Below are 22,601 nucleotides of genomic sequence, written 5' to 3'. Positions count from 1 at the left end.
GCTTACTCTTGGTCCGATCATACAAAACCAAAACTTTAATGACAAGAAAACCATGCAGCAAGTATCTAGGTGTGTGTGTGCAAGCATGCAAGTATGTGCATTCATCTAAAAGCATAGGAAAAATCAGACAGTTAAAAAACAATTATATACACACATATATTAAAGGGGCCACGTGTTACTCCAAACTCCTGAAAGATGACCCAGGCTTCTCTAAAAAATCTTCTGAAGGTAATTTGCTCTTGAAGGCCCCATCCACAGTGCAGGGAAAGTGAGGGGCTTGTCAGAGACATACTTTATGAAGTAGGCTAGCCGTAAAAAACAATACTTCTGATTAAGTCTAGTTGTAAACTGACTTCCTGCAGCTGCTTAAAACGATCTCACACTGGAAATTTATTTTGACTTCATGCATGATCTGACCAGCATAGCATCTCTGCACACACATTCCCACTCCAATACCCTGAAATGATTCAGAACTATGCATGGGTAACTTTGAGATCTCTGATTTATAGCATTTGATAACCAACAGACTGAAATATATCACTAAACTAGTCCAATCAATAACCTGAGATAAATGTGTCCTCACAGTTGGTTGAGTAGGGCTCTTTAATACCAAGCCTCCTGGTATAAATTTTCTTTCAAATGTGCTAATCATTTCTACCTTCTGTCATTTTGATGTAAAGACCCAATAATGTTGACCTGCTTACAGACTTTAGTAATCTGATTGCATAAATACTTTTTAATAGAAACTGGCTGAAGCAAGTGACTAAACATTGATTAAGACTAAGCTTATAAACGTCAAGCTAAACCAAACACTTTCTGGTTTTCTTTAAGCAAAGTGCACCCTTGTTTCCTATATAGGGTGGGCAAAAGTAAGTCTACAGTTACAGACATGCAGGTTACAACTGTTACAATGGCTTTATTAACTCAAAAGAACGTCACCACGGCACAGTAATCCTACTTTTGCCCACCCCCCATATATGTTAAAGCACACTCAAAGTACATTTTTCGATGATAGCACTAAATGCTTGAACATCAGTTAAGCTAAATCAAATCACAGAGAGAATTATAGTGACAGGGAGACTGAAATCAGTCATCACATATATTGGAGGTCATGAAGATCACAATGTATGCTCAGAAACCTGACACCAACTTATTCCATGTGTCTTATATTTATTGTCTTATTTCATAAAACCTAACAGGACTGAGCAAGCTTTTGCAGAATTTTCACTAAGATACAGCAAATACAGGCCTTATATATATATGAGCCTCTACTACTGTTTATATAACCTCTAGGGCTCGTGACAACTTTGAATTTTTTATTTATTTTCCTAACTAAAAGAACTAACATTCTTCCACAGAAGAACTTGAAAAAAATAACAGATTTCAACTGAAAGGGCAATTCTTAAGAATCATCCACTGACTGCGCTGAATGAGTAAACAAAACTACTATACTGTGAACCATACAACGGGCACTACCCGGCGCTGAGGGAGACACTACTGGGACAGTAACACGGATGCTTCTCAAAAGCATCCACTAAGAGAAAAAAGTCAGACACAGAATTCAACAAACTGTATGACCCCATTTCTATGACATTCTGGAAGGCTGTAGAAGCCAGAAGCAGGGAGGTGGGAGTTGGGGACTGACTACAAAGGGACAGGAAGGAACGTTCTGGAATGATGGATATGTTTCCACCTTGTCTGTGGTGGTGGATACATCTGTGAACCACTTCAAAACTAACTGAACCGAGGCTTAAACTGGATGCATCATATCGTATGAAATCATACCTGAGCAAGCTGATTAAAAACCAAGAAGAACCAGAGAAGCCAACACTACATTCCTCCATTTCAAAGACAACATGCACAGTACTTACCACCTTTCGAAGAAGCTGTGCAATTACTGCAAGCGGAATATGAACTCTGGCATGAATACTTATGTCTACTGCGTGAAACTGTGTCCTAGGCACACTCAGCTGCTCCACCATTCATCACGCTGCAGCTTTGAAAGGCCACTCTCCATCATCCCAGCTTCTCCAGATCTTTTATAACCAGCCCAAATAACACATTTCCTCATCAAGGCTTCTCTGAAATCTCCATTTAGTAGGTCTCTCCTTGAAATGTCAGAAACGAAGGAACTACAACCCAAGGAAGTGAAATTACTTGCCAGATGCCTCACATACTAGTCGCGGAATCAGGTTTTATGCCCTGACCTAACCAGGGAGCCCACGCATGGATCTCACCACCCCACCCCCAACCTGAAGCTGCCGCTCTGCGGTGAAACGGACAGAGAACAGAACTCTTACAGGTTACTCATATGCACACTGACAGGCAGGTCACTGATTTCCTCAAGGGGGTATCAGGTTCCTGCTGCTGGACACCTGCTTTAATTCTGTCGATAAAGTCTCGGGAAGCTACTTTTTAACAGCTGGCCTCCCACATTATTTTGTTATTTCAATTATATTCTGAAGTTGGTTTAGGGGGATGTGGTTAGTTTAGAGTTCGAGTTACAATAGGCATCCTCTCTTCCCACTTGATCACTCTGAAAAGTGGTTTTGACCCACTGATGAGAGAGCTGCAAGAATATACAAAGCTGGAAAGTGTGAAATCTTGACAATGAGAAAACTGATGGAGAGGGATACGGAACCAAGAGTGAGTCTTGCTGTCCTGTGGAAGCCCCACCGGTCCTCCACATCCCACACTGTCGGTGCGTGTTTAACTGAAGGGTTATTTGTACAAACTCGGGGAAATGTTGCTGGGTGCTAACCTATTACACAGAGGAGCAACTCCTAAACATCTGAGCTAAACTAGAGCCATGTTTATTTAAAAATAATCTTCTGTAGGACCTCATATTTAAGATGCTATGCTCATCAATTATGCTGAGAAAACAGACCTAAAAACAACACTCACCCCCATTTCAAATTCCCACACACGAATAATGTCAAAATTCAGAGCTCCATCTTAGACTACTATGCTGCTGAGTTTGAGAGTCTCAGAGTCCCACAAAATCACAACAAAAAAGCTCTCACATTTAGCACTGATATTCACGTTGCTCTCAAAATACCAATGAATTCAAAGGCAAGGATCTTAGTTTCATGATAAGAGGCCCATTTAGATAGAAATTAGAACATAGTGACATTCTAGAAATAAAGTGGGACTTATCCTATACATGATTTCAGATGAAATGTGTACTCTTTTTAGATGTAAGATGCTGTGGTTTATACATACTAATAAGATATATAATTATCCAAATTTCTTGTCTACATCAAGATGCCTCCAACAGCTGATAGTATAGCTTAGAAATCCCTGGGTGAGAAAAAGCTTAGTATTTGTGACATTTCTGCGAAGATATCAATGAAAAATAATTAGTTCAATAAATTCTCAGATGCTCACCAGAGTTCTACATATTACAAGGCATGTAAGGAAGATTAATTATGATCACTGCCTTGGAGGAGTTCACCACATAGAGATCAGACACATCTACACACAGTTAAATCACAAGATAAAATGAGAAGGTAAATAATTATAAAGTGTTATGCCACTAGAAATTTACAACCTAGTAAGGGATATAAATCTTCACAGCTCTAAATCAAGGTAATATGTGAGACTAACACTGTAATTTACAAGTATTATTATAGTGTAAGAGCTGTCACCTCCCATCAGGCTGGACGGGGAGGGAGCCTTCGGGGAGCAGACAGCATTTTAGCTGAGCATGGCTTCACAGAGGGTTCTACAAGAAGTGCCAGCATGTGCTACTCAAACTATCTGAGGGGCAGTGCAGCACAGGATCTATAAGCACTGACTGATCCGAACAGATGGCGGTAGAGAGTCATGGATTATGGGTGGTACCAATGGGTATAACCGCAGACCAGCCTGAGAGGGGCCTGAGCACAAGCAGTGAGGAGAAGCGATCTGGAGAAGGCAGGGAGGAAACAGGGCATGGCTGAAAAATGAGTGAAAGCCAAGCCCTGAATCTCAAGGTAACAAGTTTAGGTTTTATATCCAGCACACAAAGGACAATCTCTCCCTCGTTGTGGATTAACTGTCTACCCTCTGTGCCTCCCTCTGTCACAGAATCTATCACCCTGGGCCAGAAATTCCTCTTTATGCGCTTTATAATCTACCACACTGAGTACCCACCTCCTTTCCTCTTAACTTCTGCCATGCTGTACATTTCTTGAGGGCAGGAACTGTACTTTATCTAGTCATTATCAAACGCCAAACTAGCGCAAGTATTCAATAAACGCTTGAATGAATGAAAGGATGAGTGAATCAGGCTAAATGCTACATTCTTATTTCTTCCACTGGATTATTCCAGCAAGATCCTCTCTCACACCAAAGCTCTCTTTTGCATTTTTTAAAAAAAATTTGGTCTGTTTACCTAGCTAAAGGCATTTTTTTTTTAAAAAGAGCGATCAATGTAAATGCTTTCTGCCATATGGCCTACCTACTCCGGCAGTGTCCTGGATTCGGGCATTCTTGCTTTCACTCCTGCGCAACTCTCCCTCTCTGCTCCCTGACTCCACTTCCTCCGTGTCTCACCATCACCAGGTAGCCACGAGAACCCACAACAACTTTAACCCTTTTTCAGGTTCAGAGAGCTAGGACTTCTATCCCTCCAAAAGGTCAAAACGCTCAAAATTCAGTATCTTATAATTCTATTTTATAAAGTCCAAAAATTGGCAAAGTTAATTATGTCAGGAGAGACGTCCATGGAAGGGGAAGCCCGCAATGCTGGTGATATTCCGGTTACTGATCTCAGGACTGGTGACATCAGCGTGTGCCCCTTTGTGAAAACCCATGGAGCTGTAACATCCTACTGTGTCCACTTCTCTATACGTTTTTTTGTCTTAACATTCCTTCTGGTGGAAAAGGTGGGTGATACTGCCACAAGCGACTGTATGCAGACCTGGTTAGCAAGTCACTAGAGCAGAAGCTGTTCTGTCACAGATGCAGAAGCAGGAATTATGGGCAGGGGAGGAAAGCAATGGGGGTGGGGGGACTTAACTCTCCCAGCATCATTATTTACTGGCACACACAAATAACAACCTTTCAATCACCTTTGTTGTGGACAATTTGCACTTTCCTGATCCAATCTACTATCAATAAGTTCATCACTAGGAAGACAAAACAAACCTCCAATGCCTATCGGTGATGAACAAAAACAAGAACCTGCTCCTTAAGATTTTCCTGGAAGATCTTACCCTGCTTCTCTGGCATTTTCCCCCATCTCTGTAGCCTGTGAGTATTCTGACTAGTGGGGCCACTCTGCACCATCCTGGCTCTCACCAATGTGGTGAGAAGAAGGCAGGAGGTGGGTGTTATGAGTCCACCAGAGGACTTTCCAATCACCAGAATATAAACATGAGACTTCTGTCAGTATCAGGTTGGAGCTGTGGATTTGGGGGTATTGGCCAATACATCTGGTACCCCACCTTACTGCCCCACATTTCTAAAAGCAGGCATCTGGGGTTAGGAAAACAGTCAATTAAGAATAGGGGAATACAGTACAAAGACAGTCCTCCTAAAATTTCTTCCTCTTTAATCCCACGTCCACGGCCAGAGTAAGGATCCACCTGTCATTGGCGATGTCCATTCTGTTTTCCTGACTGGTCCTCACCCCGCCTCAGTTTGATGGACAGACAAGTCAGAACCTATCAGCTCTCAGAGCAGAGGAAACCTATCCAAAATATGAGGGTTATTAATCAAAGTCACTCAAAACCTTATGGGTAGATAGAACAGAGTAACTGTAATAAAATATTCATTTACTAATAAAAATTTATTGAGTGCCAAATATTCCCAGATAATTTTCTAGGCCTAAGAGAGTTTACATCCATGGAGCTTACACTTACTTTAGCAAGAAGAACTAGTCATGTTTCTGTTCTTCCTCAGGGTACAACCAATAGGTAGACTCCATGCAACATTTAGTTACTTAGCAAAAAATAACAATTTTTATTTTCTTTTTGTTTTTCCCAACTCACTAACATATATTCCAATCATCATGTATTGTTTTCACAATAAGAACAAAACATTTAGGACTTCCTAATGTAAAAAAAAAACAAAACCAAAAACTCCCTGATGAATAGAGAGCCCATTTTCAGAGCTGAAAGGGAGAGATGAGCATTTATGAATGGGGTATGGAGGACTGGATGCCTCACTGGAGAATCAGACCTAAGGCCACACTGATCTTTGCCTCAGCTCTATCTCTACAAACCTGTTCTCCTCTCTACACCCTGCTCTAAATGTGTAAACATCTCACTTTGTCTGCAACTGGAGATAAGTTTCAAAACATTCATGTTTTATTGCATATTTACAAGTATTACATTGCAGATATGAATGCTAAATAAATGAACCAATAAGAACCAGTGAAGCCACAAACCAAGCCTGGCTTTTTCAAACTCATGAATACCACCTTCTCTTTTCACTGTGAGGCCTTTCTATTAAAAATACAATTAATAGGAATCATGTTTAGTCACCTGTACCCAATTAGTTTCATGAGTTAGGGTTTGGATTTAGTAAGATCTATTGCAAGGATTTAATTCCCACATGAGGCAGTTAGCTTCACTCAATTCCCTGTCAGAGATTCAACCATTCCTCAGTCTATCCAAGGCCCTAATTACCAGAGAAGGAATCATGGCAAATATATTACAACTAGAAACTCAACTGAAAGTATATTTTCTTATTGAACATCTTCATGTATGGACAAACAGTTGCTAGATAAATCTTCTCAGAAGACTTCCATAAGATTACTTATAAATGTGTTAAGAAATACTGCAAATGGTTATTTTGAAATTCGGCAAAAATAATGGTACTCACTCCCCAAATCTGGTCATCTGTTTGCTTTAAATGTTAATTATAATGTTGTGTGTTATCTTTCTTATTAATGTCCAGCCCAATCCAGTAAAAGTAATCAGCACAGAAATATATATTTTTTCACAAGCATTCTAGATGGCTCCTATGATCAAGGAAGAGTTGGGAAGCACTGTGCAACATTCTTCCACAGTTCCCATTTATATAATTATGTTAATGAGCTATACTTCCCATTGGAGAAATAGGACTCAGTACTAGACTGCCTGACAGCAAGGAGGCTACAGGCAGAAACAGACATGACCCAATCCATCACCTTGGCCTCGTGGGCATTACCCTGAATGAACTGGCCCACGCACTTCTGTAAGACATACTTGAGTATGTTTTCACGTACTCTCCACATCAGGTCTTACTGATCCAGTCAGCGGAATCCATAAAGTTAAAATAAGGAAGCACAAAATGCCATGGATTTAAATAAATTCCTAGGCTGTTCCTATTGCTATATTCTTTGATGGTGCACTTAGTCCCTAAACATCAGCATGCCCCATCTCAAAGGAGACAGGCCTTCCTCCTCCAAGCAACCAGCTGCTTTCAAATGGCTGCTCTAATTTCAGAAACCTGAAGTTAAACAAGTTGATGCAGTAAAGATGTATTTTATATCACTTCAAAATACCTATATTTAATTCACACCTATGGTATGCTGCATCATAGTATTTTAATTTAATTTTTGCAGCAAGGGGGTGATTTCTCAAACCATAAACATTTCACCACATTTAATAACATGTATGATAGAAGTGGAACTCAGTTTCATAGCTAGTCTATTTATATCTAGCCTATAAATTCCTGTCTACTAGGCGGTTGGACTATGAGCATGTGGGTGATGAGCCAGATTTAAACTTTTCTTTCATCAGTGTATGCTTTTTTTCTAGAAAGAGCTCACCATGCCGAGATCGGGGAAGTCAGACAGCACAGATAACAAATCATTAGGACACAAACTACTCACCTCCTAAAACACGTGTGTGCACAGCTCAGGAGTGACTGGGAGTGAGCTGTACTGAGCTTGACTCAATACTAATATAAACACCTCCCATCTTTTGCAATAGAACATGCATTTCCTTCACAGACCCATTTCTGTTCACTTAATCTGAATAACTCTGGTTACCATTAGAAGTTTCCTTTTAGCCAATGTTCAAAGGCTCATGAAGATTGATAGTCAATAATGCTACTTAATGAAGATTTTGCGGTCACAGAATGGTTTTGTTTCGATGTAAAGATATGATTGGCCTGGGTCTCCTAAGAGATGCCATTCAGAGCAAAGCAATGACACAACATGGTAAGGCAGCTCTTGCTCACCGAGGTGGTTTTAATTCTGAAGGAAGATTAACAGCCACCACTTACTAAGAAGAGAGTAAAACAAACTGAAGAGTGGAATTAACGATACTGTGGATACTGGCTAAAGAAAGCTTACCGTTCCCTCTCTCCTTCCGTGACATCATATAGGCGGTTGGCACCTCCATCAGCACAGGCTCTTAAAATAGCTTCAAACACAAAGAAAAAAGAAGAGCATGTCAATGCAGGGAGCTCAGAGCAATAGCTTCGAAAGGTTAGACACTGAAAACAGGCATCGAGACACACGCAGTCACACGTCCCTTCTTAGGTCACTCCACACCCAGCTGGTGAGACTGCTGGTGCCGACACCCTTGCACACAGCCCACCCAGGAAGACACCTCCCTGCAGACACTGCACCTCCTTCCTGCCCCTTCGTTTCCTTATCACTGCACGTGGTGTTCTCCCTCTCCCAGAAAGCTTGCTTTCCTTCTGTATGACAGCAGACAGACCTCACGCTCAGTAATGGGTAATGGTTATAATTCTGTTCTCTTCTGTAAAATTAATGTTTATAGATACATTCCATTTATGGCAGGTATTATGGGTTTCCAAATTTTACGGTGATATACATGGTTTCTTTTAAAAATGAGTCATAAGGCCTGGGCGGGTATAGCTTGGTTGGTTGGGTGTACTGTGCACCAGAAGCTTGCTGGTTCAATTCCCAGTCGGGGCACATGTCTGGATTTTGGGCTCGAACCCCAATAGGGGGCGTGCAGGAGGCAGCTGATGGATGCTTCTCTCTTGCATGATGTTTCTCTCTCTCCCTCTCCTTTCCTCTCTAAATATCAATAAAAATATTTTAAAAAAATGAAGCATAAGCATAACATCTGTTTATTTGAAAATGTTAACTAATAATCTAGATAATGTGTGAGCACTGTGAACATTGTGAAGCTGATACAAAGCTGACTGAAACTCGGAAAGTACTAAGATTTTCAAATAAGACTGGCTGCTCTCCAACAGGGGCTTTCATCTGCTGCCTCCCTCCGCTTGCTCCCTGCTGCTCCTCAGCACTTGACGTTGCTGATTTGCTACTGGGTGTTGATACTGGGATTGGATATTATCCATTGCTCTACACTTTCTGCAGATGTTCCTTGAAATGTTCTCAGTCCACAGGCTCCTCGATTTGCTGTTGTGACTTCTCTAATTTCTAATTTTCCTAGAAATGCTTGGTGTCTCAGCCTCAATTTCCTCTTTCATTCTTTTTAAAATACACTTTACCTAATGGTTTAAGATCAAGCTTTATTTTTTTATCCTGGGTGGTGTGAACGCAGAGATGTTGAGGTTCTAATTCTTCACCCTGACTAGACAGACCACGGCCTTGCCTCCTGTTCCACACAGCTTTAAAACAAAGATCGCCAAGTCCTACAGCTCAGTAAGGACCCTGGGCACCAGCAGCTGCAGAAGAAACAGCTGTTCTCCTGAGCTACTTCTTCAGTCTACAGCACTTATGAAACCCCCTTCCTTTCTGGCCAATTTAGCTATATGTTTAAAAGAGCACTTATAATATTGAGCTCTAAATCTCCAGGTGTTTAATAACAGGCCAGCTATTGTAAAGGACGGCTAATTGACCACACAGGGATAAATAAAAGCCCCGATGTATTTTCCACTAACCCGTATGTGAGCTATTTTCTTTGATCTGAATCAGAAACAAAATAGGAGCCAAGTGGCCAAAAAGATGCTCTTTTTTGCTCTAGCTTTCTCATTTGTAAGTGGGATTATATCACGTATGGCACAGATTGCTAAGCAATTAATGACCTAACAAACATACACAGTGCTCATCACAATACCGGAACACAGCATTCACAGAGTAAGAGTCCTGACGTGGCTGCCAGAGGGGAGGCAGCGGGCCAGGTGAAGGAGGTGGAGGGACTGAGAAGCACAGAAGATAGTTACAGAGCAGTCACGGGGATGGAAAGCACAGCATAGGGAACAGCGCCAATAATACTGTGATAACTCTGCACGGTGCCAATGGGTACTGGGAATATCAGGGGAACACTCTGTAAAGTATATGACTGTCTAACCACTATGCTGTACACCCAAAAATAGTACAAAATAATACTGAATGTCGGCTGTAATTGAAAACAAAGTTATAACACTGTTTGATGTGGTTCTAAATGCACGTAGGTGAAATTTTGATGATCATGTTATAAATGGAGGTAAAAGGAAAAGAAAAATAAATAAACAAGAGTCCTCTTCCTCCATTTTTGTTAGAATTAAAATGGAGTTTAAAAGCCAAATGTTGCCAGAAAAGTAAAGCCTGAGCTACTTCAAAGGTGTAGAACAAAAATGAGAGTTTTACAAAGATATTAAAGACAGACTCTCATTTTGCCAACTACCTGCAATACACAGTTCCTTATAAGAAAAGGCACCCAAATGCCAATTAAGCCAAAAAATCAGGAGATTACAGAACATTCTGCACATTTAAAAATATCAAAAACTAGAACGTTAAAGTCATCAAAATCTAAAGCGGAGAGATCATCTCACATGTAAGAGACCGCTTACAGTAACTGAACATGCAGATTGGAAAGACTGATAAATAGAAACAGATGGTAAACTATTAATAATTACCCTCAGACTGTACAAAACGATTCTCTGTAAACAAATTAACAAGCGCATGGGATCCTTTCATGTAAAAACTGATTCACTACAGTAACATGAAAATCTAAGAAGGAGTTTTTAGTGGCCAAGATTATCAAATAGAATAACCTTTCAATTTTTCACAATATTTTATTTTGCCAGGATCATTTGAAGTCAACATTTATACCAATTATGCTCCGACCCCTATCTAGAACAGAAAGATGAATAACACATATCTAGCCCTCCAGGCTCACACGATAGTAGAAAACAGAGAAACAAGCAAATGGATGGCCACACTCTGCACACTCTAATGAGCTCTGTAATAAAAGCAACAGGACACAGTGGGAGCATGAGGAAAGGAGAGGAATCCCAATGAGTGGTCGAATCTGCGAAACGGCTTAATTAAACCTGGTTAAGCTGTGACCAGTGTTACTTTTACAATCTAAAACCTTTTTCCGATGCCTGTTATTTCTCATACCTAGATTTAAATTGATATTTCAGTACGGTTTACGGAGATAAATCTGTCCACATTTATTCCTGTTTTAAATGCAAACAGTGTCAAAATAACCCTGATGAAATCTATACACTCCTCTCTCTCGACCTGGATGTCAGGGTGCAACCCTTCTAGAAGGAACAGTTCCAGTCTGTCCCTAAAACTAGTTTGTTTTCAATAAAGGTTGATAAAAATGACGTGTTCTACCACATTTAAAGATCTTATTGACAAAAAAGTTTTCATTAGTTCAAAATATTTTCCACATATATAAATAAAACTGCATTTGAAAAATAAATCCTTCAAGCATATTGTAAGTAATGTTGGCATAAATTCATTGAAAGCCATGTGAAAAATGAACAAAATATCACTGTTAATAAAGTGACCAACCAGAAGAACCAGACGTCGGTGGACTCTTTAGTAACTTGTTTTCGGCAGATCATAATGAATCAGCCTCAAACAAACATTCACTCCATCATCACTTAAGCTGTCCCAAGCGTTAACGACTGAAGCTACTGCATGAGTTATCTTTAATGCGAAATTTCACTGGCTTATTCAGCAACATTTCTGCAGATTTGTCAAATACTGTAACTTGGATGGCTGAGCAATTCTTTATTGTGCATCAGGCTGATAAACAGCTGAAGACTAAAATGCATTAAAATCTTTATAAACCTTTATATATCAAAACTACCAATAAATATCTTAAACACATCTTCAGCTAACAATTTTTTTAGCCTGGCATAACGTAAGTTAATGTTATCGACAAAGAAGAGTTTCACACACAAGAGAGATTAACAGGCTACTTCATTAATTTCCACTGAAGAAAGTTGGACAGATATAATCTGACTTTCTCTACAAAGTAGACTATTAAATTAGTTCCAAACATTAAGGTAAAAAGAAAACTAGAGTAAAATTAAAGAAACAGTTTTCAGTTTCAGTTAACTCTTAGATTCACCAGGAAGCCCCTGAAAGGGTGTGGGAGAGAGCGGGTGAGGGAAGGTGTCCCACTTGGCAGGAACCTGTTGAGACACCACCTGATGGGGGTGCCAGGGGAGCTGACCGGAAGGGAAGGTGACAGGTACGCCTGCCCCCAGGCACTGTTTGCTGTAGGCGCTGGGCTCCAGGACCTGGACCTGGAGAAGCCCCGCCCCCCACCCAGCAGGGCCCTCCCCTGCCCTCTGCTGACACGGAGCATCACACTGCGGCAAAGGAGAAAAGCTTAGAGGGCCAGCTCCGGGATCCCAGAGCAGGTGAGGGAGGCCAGTTGCGGAGCTGATGGGCAATAAAAGGATCATTTTGTAAAAAATTACTGTTCTTTGCCACTCTGGCGGTGAACGTTTGTTTATTCAGTTTGTCGTTTCCCAGCTGTTCCAATACCCTGAGAAGCATAAGGAGTCACTTCCTCCTCCCCCTTCCGTGTGCTGTCTCCTGGTCACCCTGGAGCCGGCCAGGCTCCTGGCACACACGGCCTTCCCTGTGTGCTGCTGAGCTGACTGAAACACAACACAGCCAAAGCATCTGTAAAAGACTTGCTGCTCTAGATTTTTAAAACAGTTTACCTTAGCTCACAGGGTAGCAGAGGCCCTGCAGGGCACTGCGTGTATTAAGGATTTCCCCGTAGGGAATTAAAATCATGGACTGAAATGCTGGCCTGAGATGCACAGATCAAAGTACATTTGGTTATAAAGTGCTTTTGTACTTGGGCACATCTCCACTGTGCATCTTTTTAGCAAAGGACCAAAATTATTCATGTGGCGTGTACCGATAGATAAAAGTATCTCGTGTTTTTAATCCTAAATTTTTACTTTCAAAAAATATATAGACCTGAAGGAGATCTGCTGAATGTATAAAACATAAATTGAGAGCCATGCATCACAGGACAAAGAGTAAAACAACCCCTCTGTGACCTCCAGGTAGAACGGTGAGTTTTTCTCACTCAGCACTTTGGGTTATGCAAAAACTACAAGAAATTATATTCCCCCAACTCTAGATCTCTCTTTAAGGACGAACCAAACCACAGCTGATTTTATCTTTACAGTTTTTTAAACTCCTATATGGTAAGCATTTGCATCAATGAGCAATATGTAATATTGTGTAATGTGTTATTTTTAATTTTTTCAACAGTGGTGTTCCCAAACCCGCTTTTACCCCTCAGCATTATGTTTCTGAGGGAAAACACAAATCTGTTCTCTAGATGCATTTATGTCCCGTACTGAGTTAATGAATGTGCCAAAAATACTGATCTGATCTCCTATTAACAGACACTTAGGTGGCTTATATGTTTTTACATTTTAAAAAGTGCTGCGAGGTTATCATCTCCTTGCCTCCTTGCACAGAGAAAACGTAATCTCAATGGTACATATTGAGTGAGTAATCACTGGGTCACAGAACACACACATTACTACTTTCACTACATAAAACCTAATGGCTATCCAGATGGACTGCACTGACTCACACAACTGTATCAATTTTATTTTTTAAGCAGTGAACTAACGCAGACACACTGGCCTCCATTTGCATTAAACAGGTGTTCACGAGGCTTGAATATAAATTTGAATGACTACTGTGGTGGGAGCAGCTCAGTCTCTCTGTGAAAGTGAAAGGTGCCAACTGTCAAATGCTGTGACTCAGGAACATCAGTGGAAAGGTGCACCTGGAAGGAGACTGACCACCCTTTTTATTTTCGCTCCTGTCTGTCTCCTGCAATAAAGCCTTGGCCACTTATCTCTTCAAAGTTTGCCCTCACTGCTCTCTACGTTAGTCAACTCACCTTAGTTCTCTGAACAGGAGGTCCTGATATTATCAGCAATCAGCATCATCCACACAGTAACCTTCCCAGTACCGTGTCCACTCATTCATGTGTAGGCATGCACTGAACGAACACCAAATGCAGCCGGAACACAGCAAACCCAGACGTTGTTCCAACCCTCAAGGGGACCAGAGACTAGAACATGCAGTATGGTAGCCACGAGGCACTTGGGTGCTGGGCATCTGCAATGCAGCCAGTCTCCACTGAGGCGCGCTGTGTGTGTGATATAAACACTGGATTCCCTGGCTTAGTACAAAAGGAATATCCCATTTATCATTAGTCATTTTTACCTTGGGTAGGTGCTGAAATGATAACACTCTGAATACACTGGGTTAAGTGAGACAGTGCTACAATTTCTCCTCCTATTTTTACTTTTCAATGTGGTTATGAGGAGATCTGAATGCGTATCTGTGGCTCACAGTGCACTTATTTTAACCAGCAGTGGTCAAGAAGGTGGGAGACAAATATGACAGAGCAGTGCGATGACTGCCAAGTGCACTGATCGCGGAGCTCACGGGAGCACGTGAAAAGGAGAGCCAGCCGGCCAACCCCAGAAACTGAGGCCGCAAACAATGTTTTAAAAGCATGCGTGTGCTAAGTGGAAAGCAAAGCAAGGAATGGGCTCATTCCAGGCAGATGCCCAGAGGCGGGAGAGCGCACAAGCTACCCAGGTTAAGCTAACCTCGGCTGGATCAGTCCTGCTACCCCTACCCCTGGGACCCTGGGCAGGATCAGCCTTCTGATGAAAAATAACAGCAATAATCAGCTTTCTGTGTTATTCCTTCCTTGAGCAAGGGGAGACAACTGGGACCACACGCTGAACCTACAAAGAAGTGTAATTGATTACCTACCTCACGGTACCTATGACCTACTTCCATGCCTAGTTTTCAGATGGCCAAATCTGAAAACTAGGCAGCCGTGTAGATAACACCCATGATGAGGGGATACGGTCCCCAAACATGGCCTTCCTCACCCATTACAGAGAGGGACCTGCTACACTACAAAGGAAGGAGCTGAAGGCATTTTATAACCTTGGGGCTTTGGCACAGGCTTAATTCAAATCTGCATGAGAACAGTAGGATCTTCATATTACAGCAATTTATAAAAATACATGATATTATAACTACCTTTTCTCATTCTAGAGCCTAAAGGTGACTTAAAAAATTGAGACAAAAGAGATGCAAAATCAGAATGTTAAGGAGCTCTGTGAATGACCCAGTAAGTTGCACAAAGGCAAGATGAGGATTGCTTTTGTGTGACCCAGTTCTTTCTCACACACCAAGCATCAGTGAACATACAAAGAAACAAATCGATGCATATGCAAGCAGAGCAAAAAGAAAAATAGTGAGATTTGTTGTTAGATGACAGTTTTTAACAGGACCTAAAAGGAATTAATTTCAACAGTTGGAAACTGCATTTGGCTCAGGTTACAGAAATGCTGCTACTATTTGCAAACATGATGCATGAGCGCAGCTTGCAAGCATGAGAGATAAAAAGAAATATTTCATTATGCAAGATGTGCTCCATTGTTGTGCCTGTAAGTTTGAAACAATTATAAGTTCTGTGTGGCAGACACATGCTGTTAGTCATTTCTGCTGACTGGCAGGTAGTGGGTGTTTTGTTTTGTTTTTTTCCTTTTGGCTGCAGTGCATTTGAAAATAACTTGGTATTTGATGACAGAAACTACAATAACTATCTCTTTTTCCACCAAAGTACAGAACTCCCCCTCCCCCTCGCCACACCTCAGCTTTGATCCTTGGAACATAAAAAGCAACACTAAGTAGAATTCAATAATAAAAGGAAACCAGTGCCTGGGGATGGGAAGGCAGGCAAATAAAAGATACTTCTATTCTCTTTAAAAAGATGTGGTCAAGTTTGTTTTAATAATTCATAAGATATACAAGCTCATAAATGCACAAAGAAAGGCAGTACAGCCCGGAGAAATGGACTGAGATGGAAATATTGATCTTGACCATATTTGAAATAAGCACATCGCCATGGTGTGCCCTGGAAACAAACCATCCTCACAGTGTAGGATGCCTGCTTGTTCACATTAACCCACCTGGGGACCAGAGACTGTGAATCCCGTCCTCCAGGAAAACAGTTAGCAAGCAGGGGAAAAGTCACCAGGCGATGAAAGGAGCCAGGAAGCCAAATCCTAAACATCTGTTAGCTGGAATACACGACTGACAAATTTAAAGAAAAAAATTTAAAAAGATGAGTGTTTTAGGACAGCAGAGTGGAGAAGGGTCTGTCATTTCTCTATCCCAAAACAACAGAATGGAAAAAAGAAATGGAAATTACATCTTAGGGAAAACTAGGCAAAATCTCACACCCAATCACCATATATGGGGAAGTGCTGCCAGAGGCAGCGAAACTCAAGCAGGGTCGCAGGGAGATGCTGAGAGAAGGCCTCTGGCTCAAGATTAAGACACAAAATCAATTCAGGAAACTCTGTTGCTGAGACAAGGTAGACAAGATCCAATGGTGAAGAGCCTCTGGCTCGCGCTGCAGTGGCATCAATGAGTCGACACTAAGCACTCTCAATATACACCTGTGTCCTGAAGTGCTTCTGTGAATGGGGGAAGAGTCCTGTGCCCCTGCCCTCCCAGCCCCCATGCCAACCAGTGCCAACTCAGTGGTCCAGGGGTGCCACTCATTCAAGGGCCAATAAAAAGGAAGGAGCACAGGGTCTAGACTAGATGAGAAAGTTAAGAGAGAGGGAGGGAAGACAAGGGAGGAAAAAAGAGACAGGAAGTAAACAGGAAAAACATGAGAAAAAGTCACCAGAGAGATGCTGCCATCAAGCAAATGAAAATCAGGACTAGAGATATCACCGCAGCTCAAAGAACCCAGTGAAAATGTAAAGACATTCAAAGGGACACAGGAGCTCGTGAAAGATGAGGCAAAGTCACAGAAGATGAATTATGACCCCGCAGAGTTCACCAAAGAAAGTAAATCTAAACAAGAAGTTGTTTGACACAGAATGAGTATAACTGCAATAGTCTGGGGAAAAAGACAAAGGAATGTGTATTATAAAAAACTAGATGGTTTGTCCAAAGAGTCCATGTACACATCACATTCAGGAGTTTTAATCAACAGGTGTATGTGAGGTTCATACCATATGTCCAATATAGTTTTGAAAACCCCCTCAACCCAAGAAGATATCTATCCAGTTTTGAAACAAAAATCCGTAAGAAAATTGAAATAATACAAGAAAAAGGGCCACTGAAGACTTCCACTTCTTGCCGTCCACTAGTCGCACTTACATAAATTCTGAAAAGGAAATGATCAGTATAGGCCTGGGGTCATGGAGAAGGACCTGACAGAAGAGGAAGGGAACAGGCTGGACTCTGACGGAAGGGTAGACCAGAGACCGAAGGAGGGAATGGACAGATTTACAGGCCGAGTAGAGAGTGTATCTCAGCAGAGAGGCCAGAGTGAGCCTGGCCCAGCGCTGACGAGGGGCAGTGTGGGCAGCAGCCTGAAAGCCTGTGTTGGTAAATAAAAAGAGGTGGGGTTATGATGGTGTCAGCAATGGAAGGAACCAAACATCAGAAACAGGAGTGGAAGTGGGCTGGAGTACACACCGTAGCTACCGCAGGGGTATGGTGGAAGCAGGAAGGGCAGCCCAAGAGACGAACGGCGACAGAAAAAAAAGTCATCAAAGAGCATGAGAGACATAATCATCAGTCAAGGAAGATGGCGGCTGTGGATATACAGTGTCAAACGTGAATTGAACGGACATTTAAATAACAAGCCCAGCGGGATCCAGCAGATCCCAGTTAGATTCCCAGTCAGGGCTCATGCCTGGGCTGTGGAATCGATCCCCTGTCGGGGGCATGCAGGAGGCAGCTGATCAATGTCTCTCTCATCACTGATGTTTCTCTCTCTCTCTCTCTTCCTCTCTCTGAAATCAATAAAGAAATATTTAAAAAAATTAAAAAAGAGTAACAAAATACATAGTTTGCAAATGTTCAGAAAGGAGGGCGGGAAGAAAAGGACGCATGGCAGATGGTCCAATGTGGCCCCCCCAGGAAAGCAGAAGGAGAGATCGGCAGCACGTCTGATCACAACACCGAACACACAACAATGCCACCTGTTTCCGCATCTTTCCTGGGCGTCTGGTGCGTTTCGTGCATGCCAAAGGAGGCCCTCTGGCACCTTTCAACAGGAGACACTCAAGTGTATTATACTAATAAAGTGCAACAGCATAGAACAAAGACCAGAAATAAATCTTTAAAATAATTTCCTCATCTGTGGATGGAAATGAAATGGTATCTGGCATTTGCTTTCCCATAATCCAGTGGGGGAGAGTATATATGAAGCAAAATTGGCCAGTAATTGTTGGAGACGGCTGATGAGTACACAGGGACACATTAAACCATTCTCTCCACTTAAGAACAGAAAACCTCCTTGCTACTTTTATCTCGTCACATGAATCCAACTGTTCACTCAGAGCTCCCTTCTGAAGGGAATGTCTGTAAAGTGTGAGAATGTAATATATAAACAACCTTGACTTCAGCCATCACTGCACATAACTGCAAAAGATATAGAACAAAAAACTGGAAACCCTACCTACACTGCCCTTCCATAGACCTCGGTACTGCAGTTGAAGCCAAGAAGAATTAATACACAGAAAAGGTTATTCAAATGTTAAGTTCTTAAAAAAACATGTACAGATGAACATCAATAAGACATGAACAGTTAGCGTTGGTGTTACAGTCAAGCACTACACGTATTGTACTTTGGGTCAAACATATTTAGGCAAGTTTACACCTAGGGCAGCTATAACTAGATCTCTAAATATTAATTCATATAAATATTTTATCTTTTGTTATTGCATCCTAATAAAAATGTGATATATAATTGGAGTGCATGAACACCAAGTATTAATTATTCATCTAAAGCTGTGAGATTCAGCAAATTGTCCTTAATAAAGTATAATGGTTAACAGAGACCTTGAGATCATCTAAGACGCGACAGGCCCTTAATGCATCTTTCTCAGAACTGCTTTGGGATGCATAACACGACTACGTAAGCTCTTAGCGATGCTAAATGTGTTGGATCCCCAGCATGTACCCCTGCTAAAAATTTAAACATGACAGGACCCAAAGATGCTAAACCTGAAAAATGTTGTAGCACCTTAAAAAGATCAAAGTAACTAGATAATAGTTTACAGCCTCACTTTTTCTCTACTCTGCTTGGTTAAATACCTAACGCCAGTTTTATATACTAACAGTATTTGAAAGACAGAGGTAACCGTTGGACAGGGAAGAAGGCTGATAGGAAATAAAGCGATTCATATGAAATATGGCACTGGTGGAGAGCTCTATGGATACCCTGGATCACAAGATGAGCAAGTGGATCCTAGAGCAAGTTAAACCTTCAATATAGCTATCCTATTTTAGGCACATCATGAGAAAGCAGGGTTCTTTGGAAAAGACAAGAATGTTGGGAAAAATAGAAGGCAGCAGGAAAATAGGAAGACCAAATATGAGATGGATTCACTCCATGAAAGAAGCCATAGGCATGCATCTGCAGGGCTGTTTAGGACAGGACACTGTGGACGTCACTCATTCACAGGGTCACCAAGAGTCAAAGCTGATTAAATGGCATGTATCACACAACAGTATTTAAAGGAGTATATTTTCCATAAAGAAAAAATTAAACCACTAGATTCTATTACACTTCAAAATCATTAACTTTTCATATAAGAGGAAATGAATTGCAATGACTTATCAGAAGTTTTGTATTTTGTACAGATACATATAAATTAAGAGTTGAATCCCAGCTCACTGCTTGCTGTGTAACCTTGAGCAAGTGTGATCTGCTATATGACCTTGAGCAAATCACTGAATCTCCTTGAGTCTCAATTTCCTCATCTGTTACATGGGGATAAATAAGAGCGCTTGTTTCCTGGGGTAAACATTAATTGACTTGATCTCTAAATAGATCTCAGGAGGGTGCCTGGCACTTGGTAAAACTTTAAAAATGTTAGCTATCATCTCCACTGCTATCATCATCACTACCACTGTCATCAAACACTTGAATTGCTACCGCCTTCATATAAAAAAATGCAAATTAGGGTTGTTCCCAATATTTTGTTGGTAAATGATGGCGAGTTTGAAGTTTTGGACCCACAATCCTCAGCCTTAATCCACGAAAACTGCCAAGCAGTGAAGCCACAATAGGTTCTGAAAAGTATTAGAGCTCAGGTTTAATGTTTTTGTCCAAGAAAGTGGTTAACTGTGTACACGTGATTGATCCAGAAAATTTCAAACATGTTATTTCAGCTTTGGTAAGCATAAACTCACCGAATTTCTTCTCTGATTTGAAGGGGAAATTGCATATCCTCATTGCTTCCTGCCCTCTGGCCACAAAGGGACTTCTTTCTGCTTCTCAAACACGCCAGCCCCATTCCACTCAGGGCCCTTGCACCTGCTGTTCCCTCGGCTAGGAATGCTCTGCCACCTGCGCTTAACGTGCTAGTTTCTTACATTTAGATTGCAACTCAAATGTGACCTCTTCAGAGAGACGCCTCCTGGCTGCCTCGCCTCTGATTTAATTTTATCATCACTGGATAATCTCCTCCAGTTCTTCTGTTTACTTTTTTATGATCTGTCTTCCTCACATCCCTCCCAATAAACTGTGGGCTCCATGCCAGCAGAGATCATGTCTTAGCTACTGCTGTGTTCCCAGAGTCGAAAAGAACAATTGTTGGTGTGTAGCACACATCCAGCTAAATATTTGTTAGGTGAATATTTTAATTTTGGACTTCACAATAAGTTTTCAATGCACATGTTACAGGATGGTCTACATGCTAAATGACTAGAACTGTTTGTCTACTCATTTTACTTGAAAGTATCTTTGAGATTCGAAATCCATCAGAAAGGCCAAAGTTTTGAACATGAAAAGATTAGGACCCATCACCTTTCAATATGTGTAAGGTACACTGAGAGCCAGAGGCTATTAAATAAACCTACTTTTCCAAAATATTTTATGCATTAGTTTAGCACATTAAGAGAAAAAACATGGGAGGAAAGCAACACAAAGGGAAAAAAAACAGACAAGCAAAAACCAGGCAGCAGCATTCTGCTAAAGCGTTGCTTTTAGACAAAAAAAAAAAAAAAAAAATACCACTTCCCATAGTCCTCTATTGCAATACAGAACAATAGAGGACTGCTTACAGTAATTATGATACATCAATACAGCAGAGAATTTTCAAATAATAGGTTCCATTTCAGTAAATACAATCACACACCTGTGCACGACACACAAAAGAAGAAAGAGATACTCCAAGGTGTTAACAGGGGACATTTTGGGATGATATCATTAGAGACATTATATTAAATTATCATTTCCCTTAGTGATCTTTCCTTTTTTTTATTTAAATTTACTTAAACTTAAAAAAAAAGTTCACTCATTTCTCCCACCCCTCACCCAATCTGTTCTCTGTATCTATAGTTTAGTTATATATATATTCCACATATTAAGTGAGATCATACAGTATTTGTGATTCACTGTCTTTTTCACTTAGCATAATGCCCTTGAGGTCCATCCGTGCTGTCACAAATGGCAACATTTCATTCTTTTTTATGGCTGAATAATACACACACACACACATCAAAAAATAATAAATAAATTGAAGCTATTTTATGAGGTCAGCATTACCCTGATTCCAAAGACATTACAAATAAAAGGAAGTTACAGGCCAATATCCCTGATGAACATAGACGCAAAAATCCTCAAGAGAGTACCAGCAAACTGATTTTAACAGTAGAGTAAAAGGCTGATACACCGTGATCAAGTGGGATTTATCCCAGGGACACGAAGATGGTTCAGAATCCTCAAGTCAGTCAGCATGCTACACCACATTAATACAATAAAAGATAAAAATCACATGACCATCTCAGCAGATGCAGAAAAACACCTGACCTTTGCTTTTCTTCTTTCCTTTTTGTTTTCCTTCGGTTTTGCTGTGAAGAAAGCCTACGGAACATCACGGCTTAGCCTGGTCCACCTAAACATGCTCAGAACACTGCCCCGCAACGCTGGCAGCACCGTGCACCGCAGAGAATCGGCTGTGCACCCCTGTGGTAGTGAGCCTGACCTGGGGCTGCGGCTCGCTGCCAAGCCCAGGAAAAGATCAAAATTCAAGATTTGAAGAGCAGTTTCTACTGAATGTGTATCACTTTTGCACCAGTGTAAAATAAAAAAACTGTAAGCACTGTAAGTCAGGACCTGTCTGTCTTTCAGGGATAAACAGAAAATTTTATACTGAGCTACACATCAGTGTTGTCTAGAAATCCCACTTAAATTAGGGCAATGACGATTAAATATTGGCTCAAACCCCACATAACTGAAAATACAAAATACGTCATGTTAAATTTACAGAACAATTCATTTTGAGCATCTATTGTTTTCATTCTCTCTGCTTACACAGGCAACATAAGGAAACTGGTTAACAAATAGCAAAATGGTAAGCAAAATGTAATCCTGTATATTATTATCTTTAAAAGGTTCTGTTGCCTACAG

At 41.0% G+C, this 22,601-nt stretch overlaps 1 protein-coding gene across 8 annotated transcripts in view; it reads right to left on the bottom strand.

The window, feature by feature from the left end:
- The window catches only part of TPK1 (thiamin pyrophosphokinase 1), a 186,168-nt gene that overhangs the window by 117,055 nt on the left and 46,512 nt on the right, over window positions 1-22,601 (bottom strand). For 6 of the 8 annotated variants that reach the window (XR_013999566.1, XR_013999567.1, XM_081147514.1 and 3 more), the window contains exon 4: window positions 8,270-8,339. The exons of the other annotated variants lie outside the window; for them this stretch is intronic. Coding sequence is in view for 4 of the 6 variants with exons in the window: in XM_081147514.1 (XP_081003640.1) it covers window positions 8,270-8,339 (70 nt within the window). In the remaining 2 variants the exon portion in view is untranslated. The remainder of the gene's footprint in view (window positions 1-8,269; window positions 8,340-22,601) is intronic. 8 annotated transcript variants of the gene reach the window in all.

Source organism: Miniopterus schreibersii (assembly GCF_964146895.1).
Source record: "Miniopterus schreibersii genome assembly, chromosome: 9".
Taxonomy (NCBI): domain Eukaryota; kingdom Metazoa; phylum Chordata; class Mammalia; order Chiroptera; family Miniopteridae; genus Miniopterus; species Miniopterus schreibersii.
The sequence above is the reverse complement of the archived record's forward strand: the minus strand, read 5'-3'. Positions and strand labels throughout refer to the sequence as shown.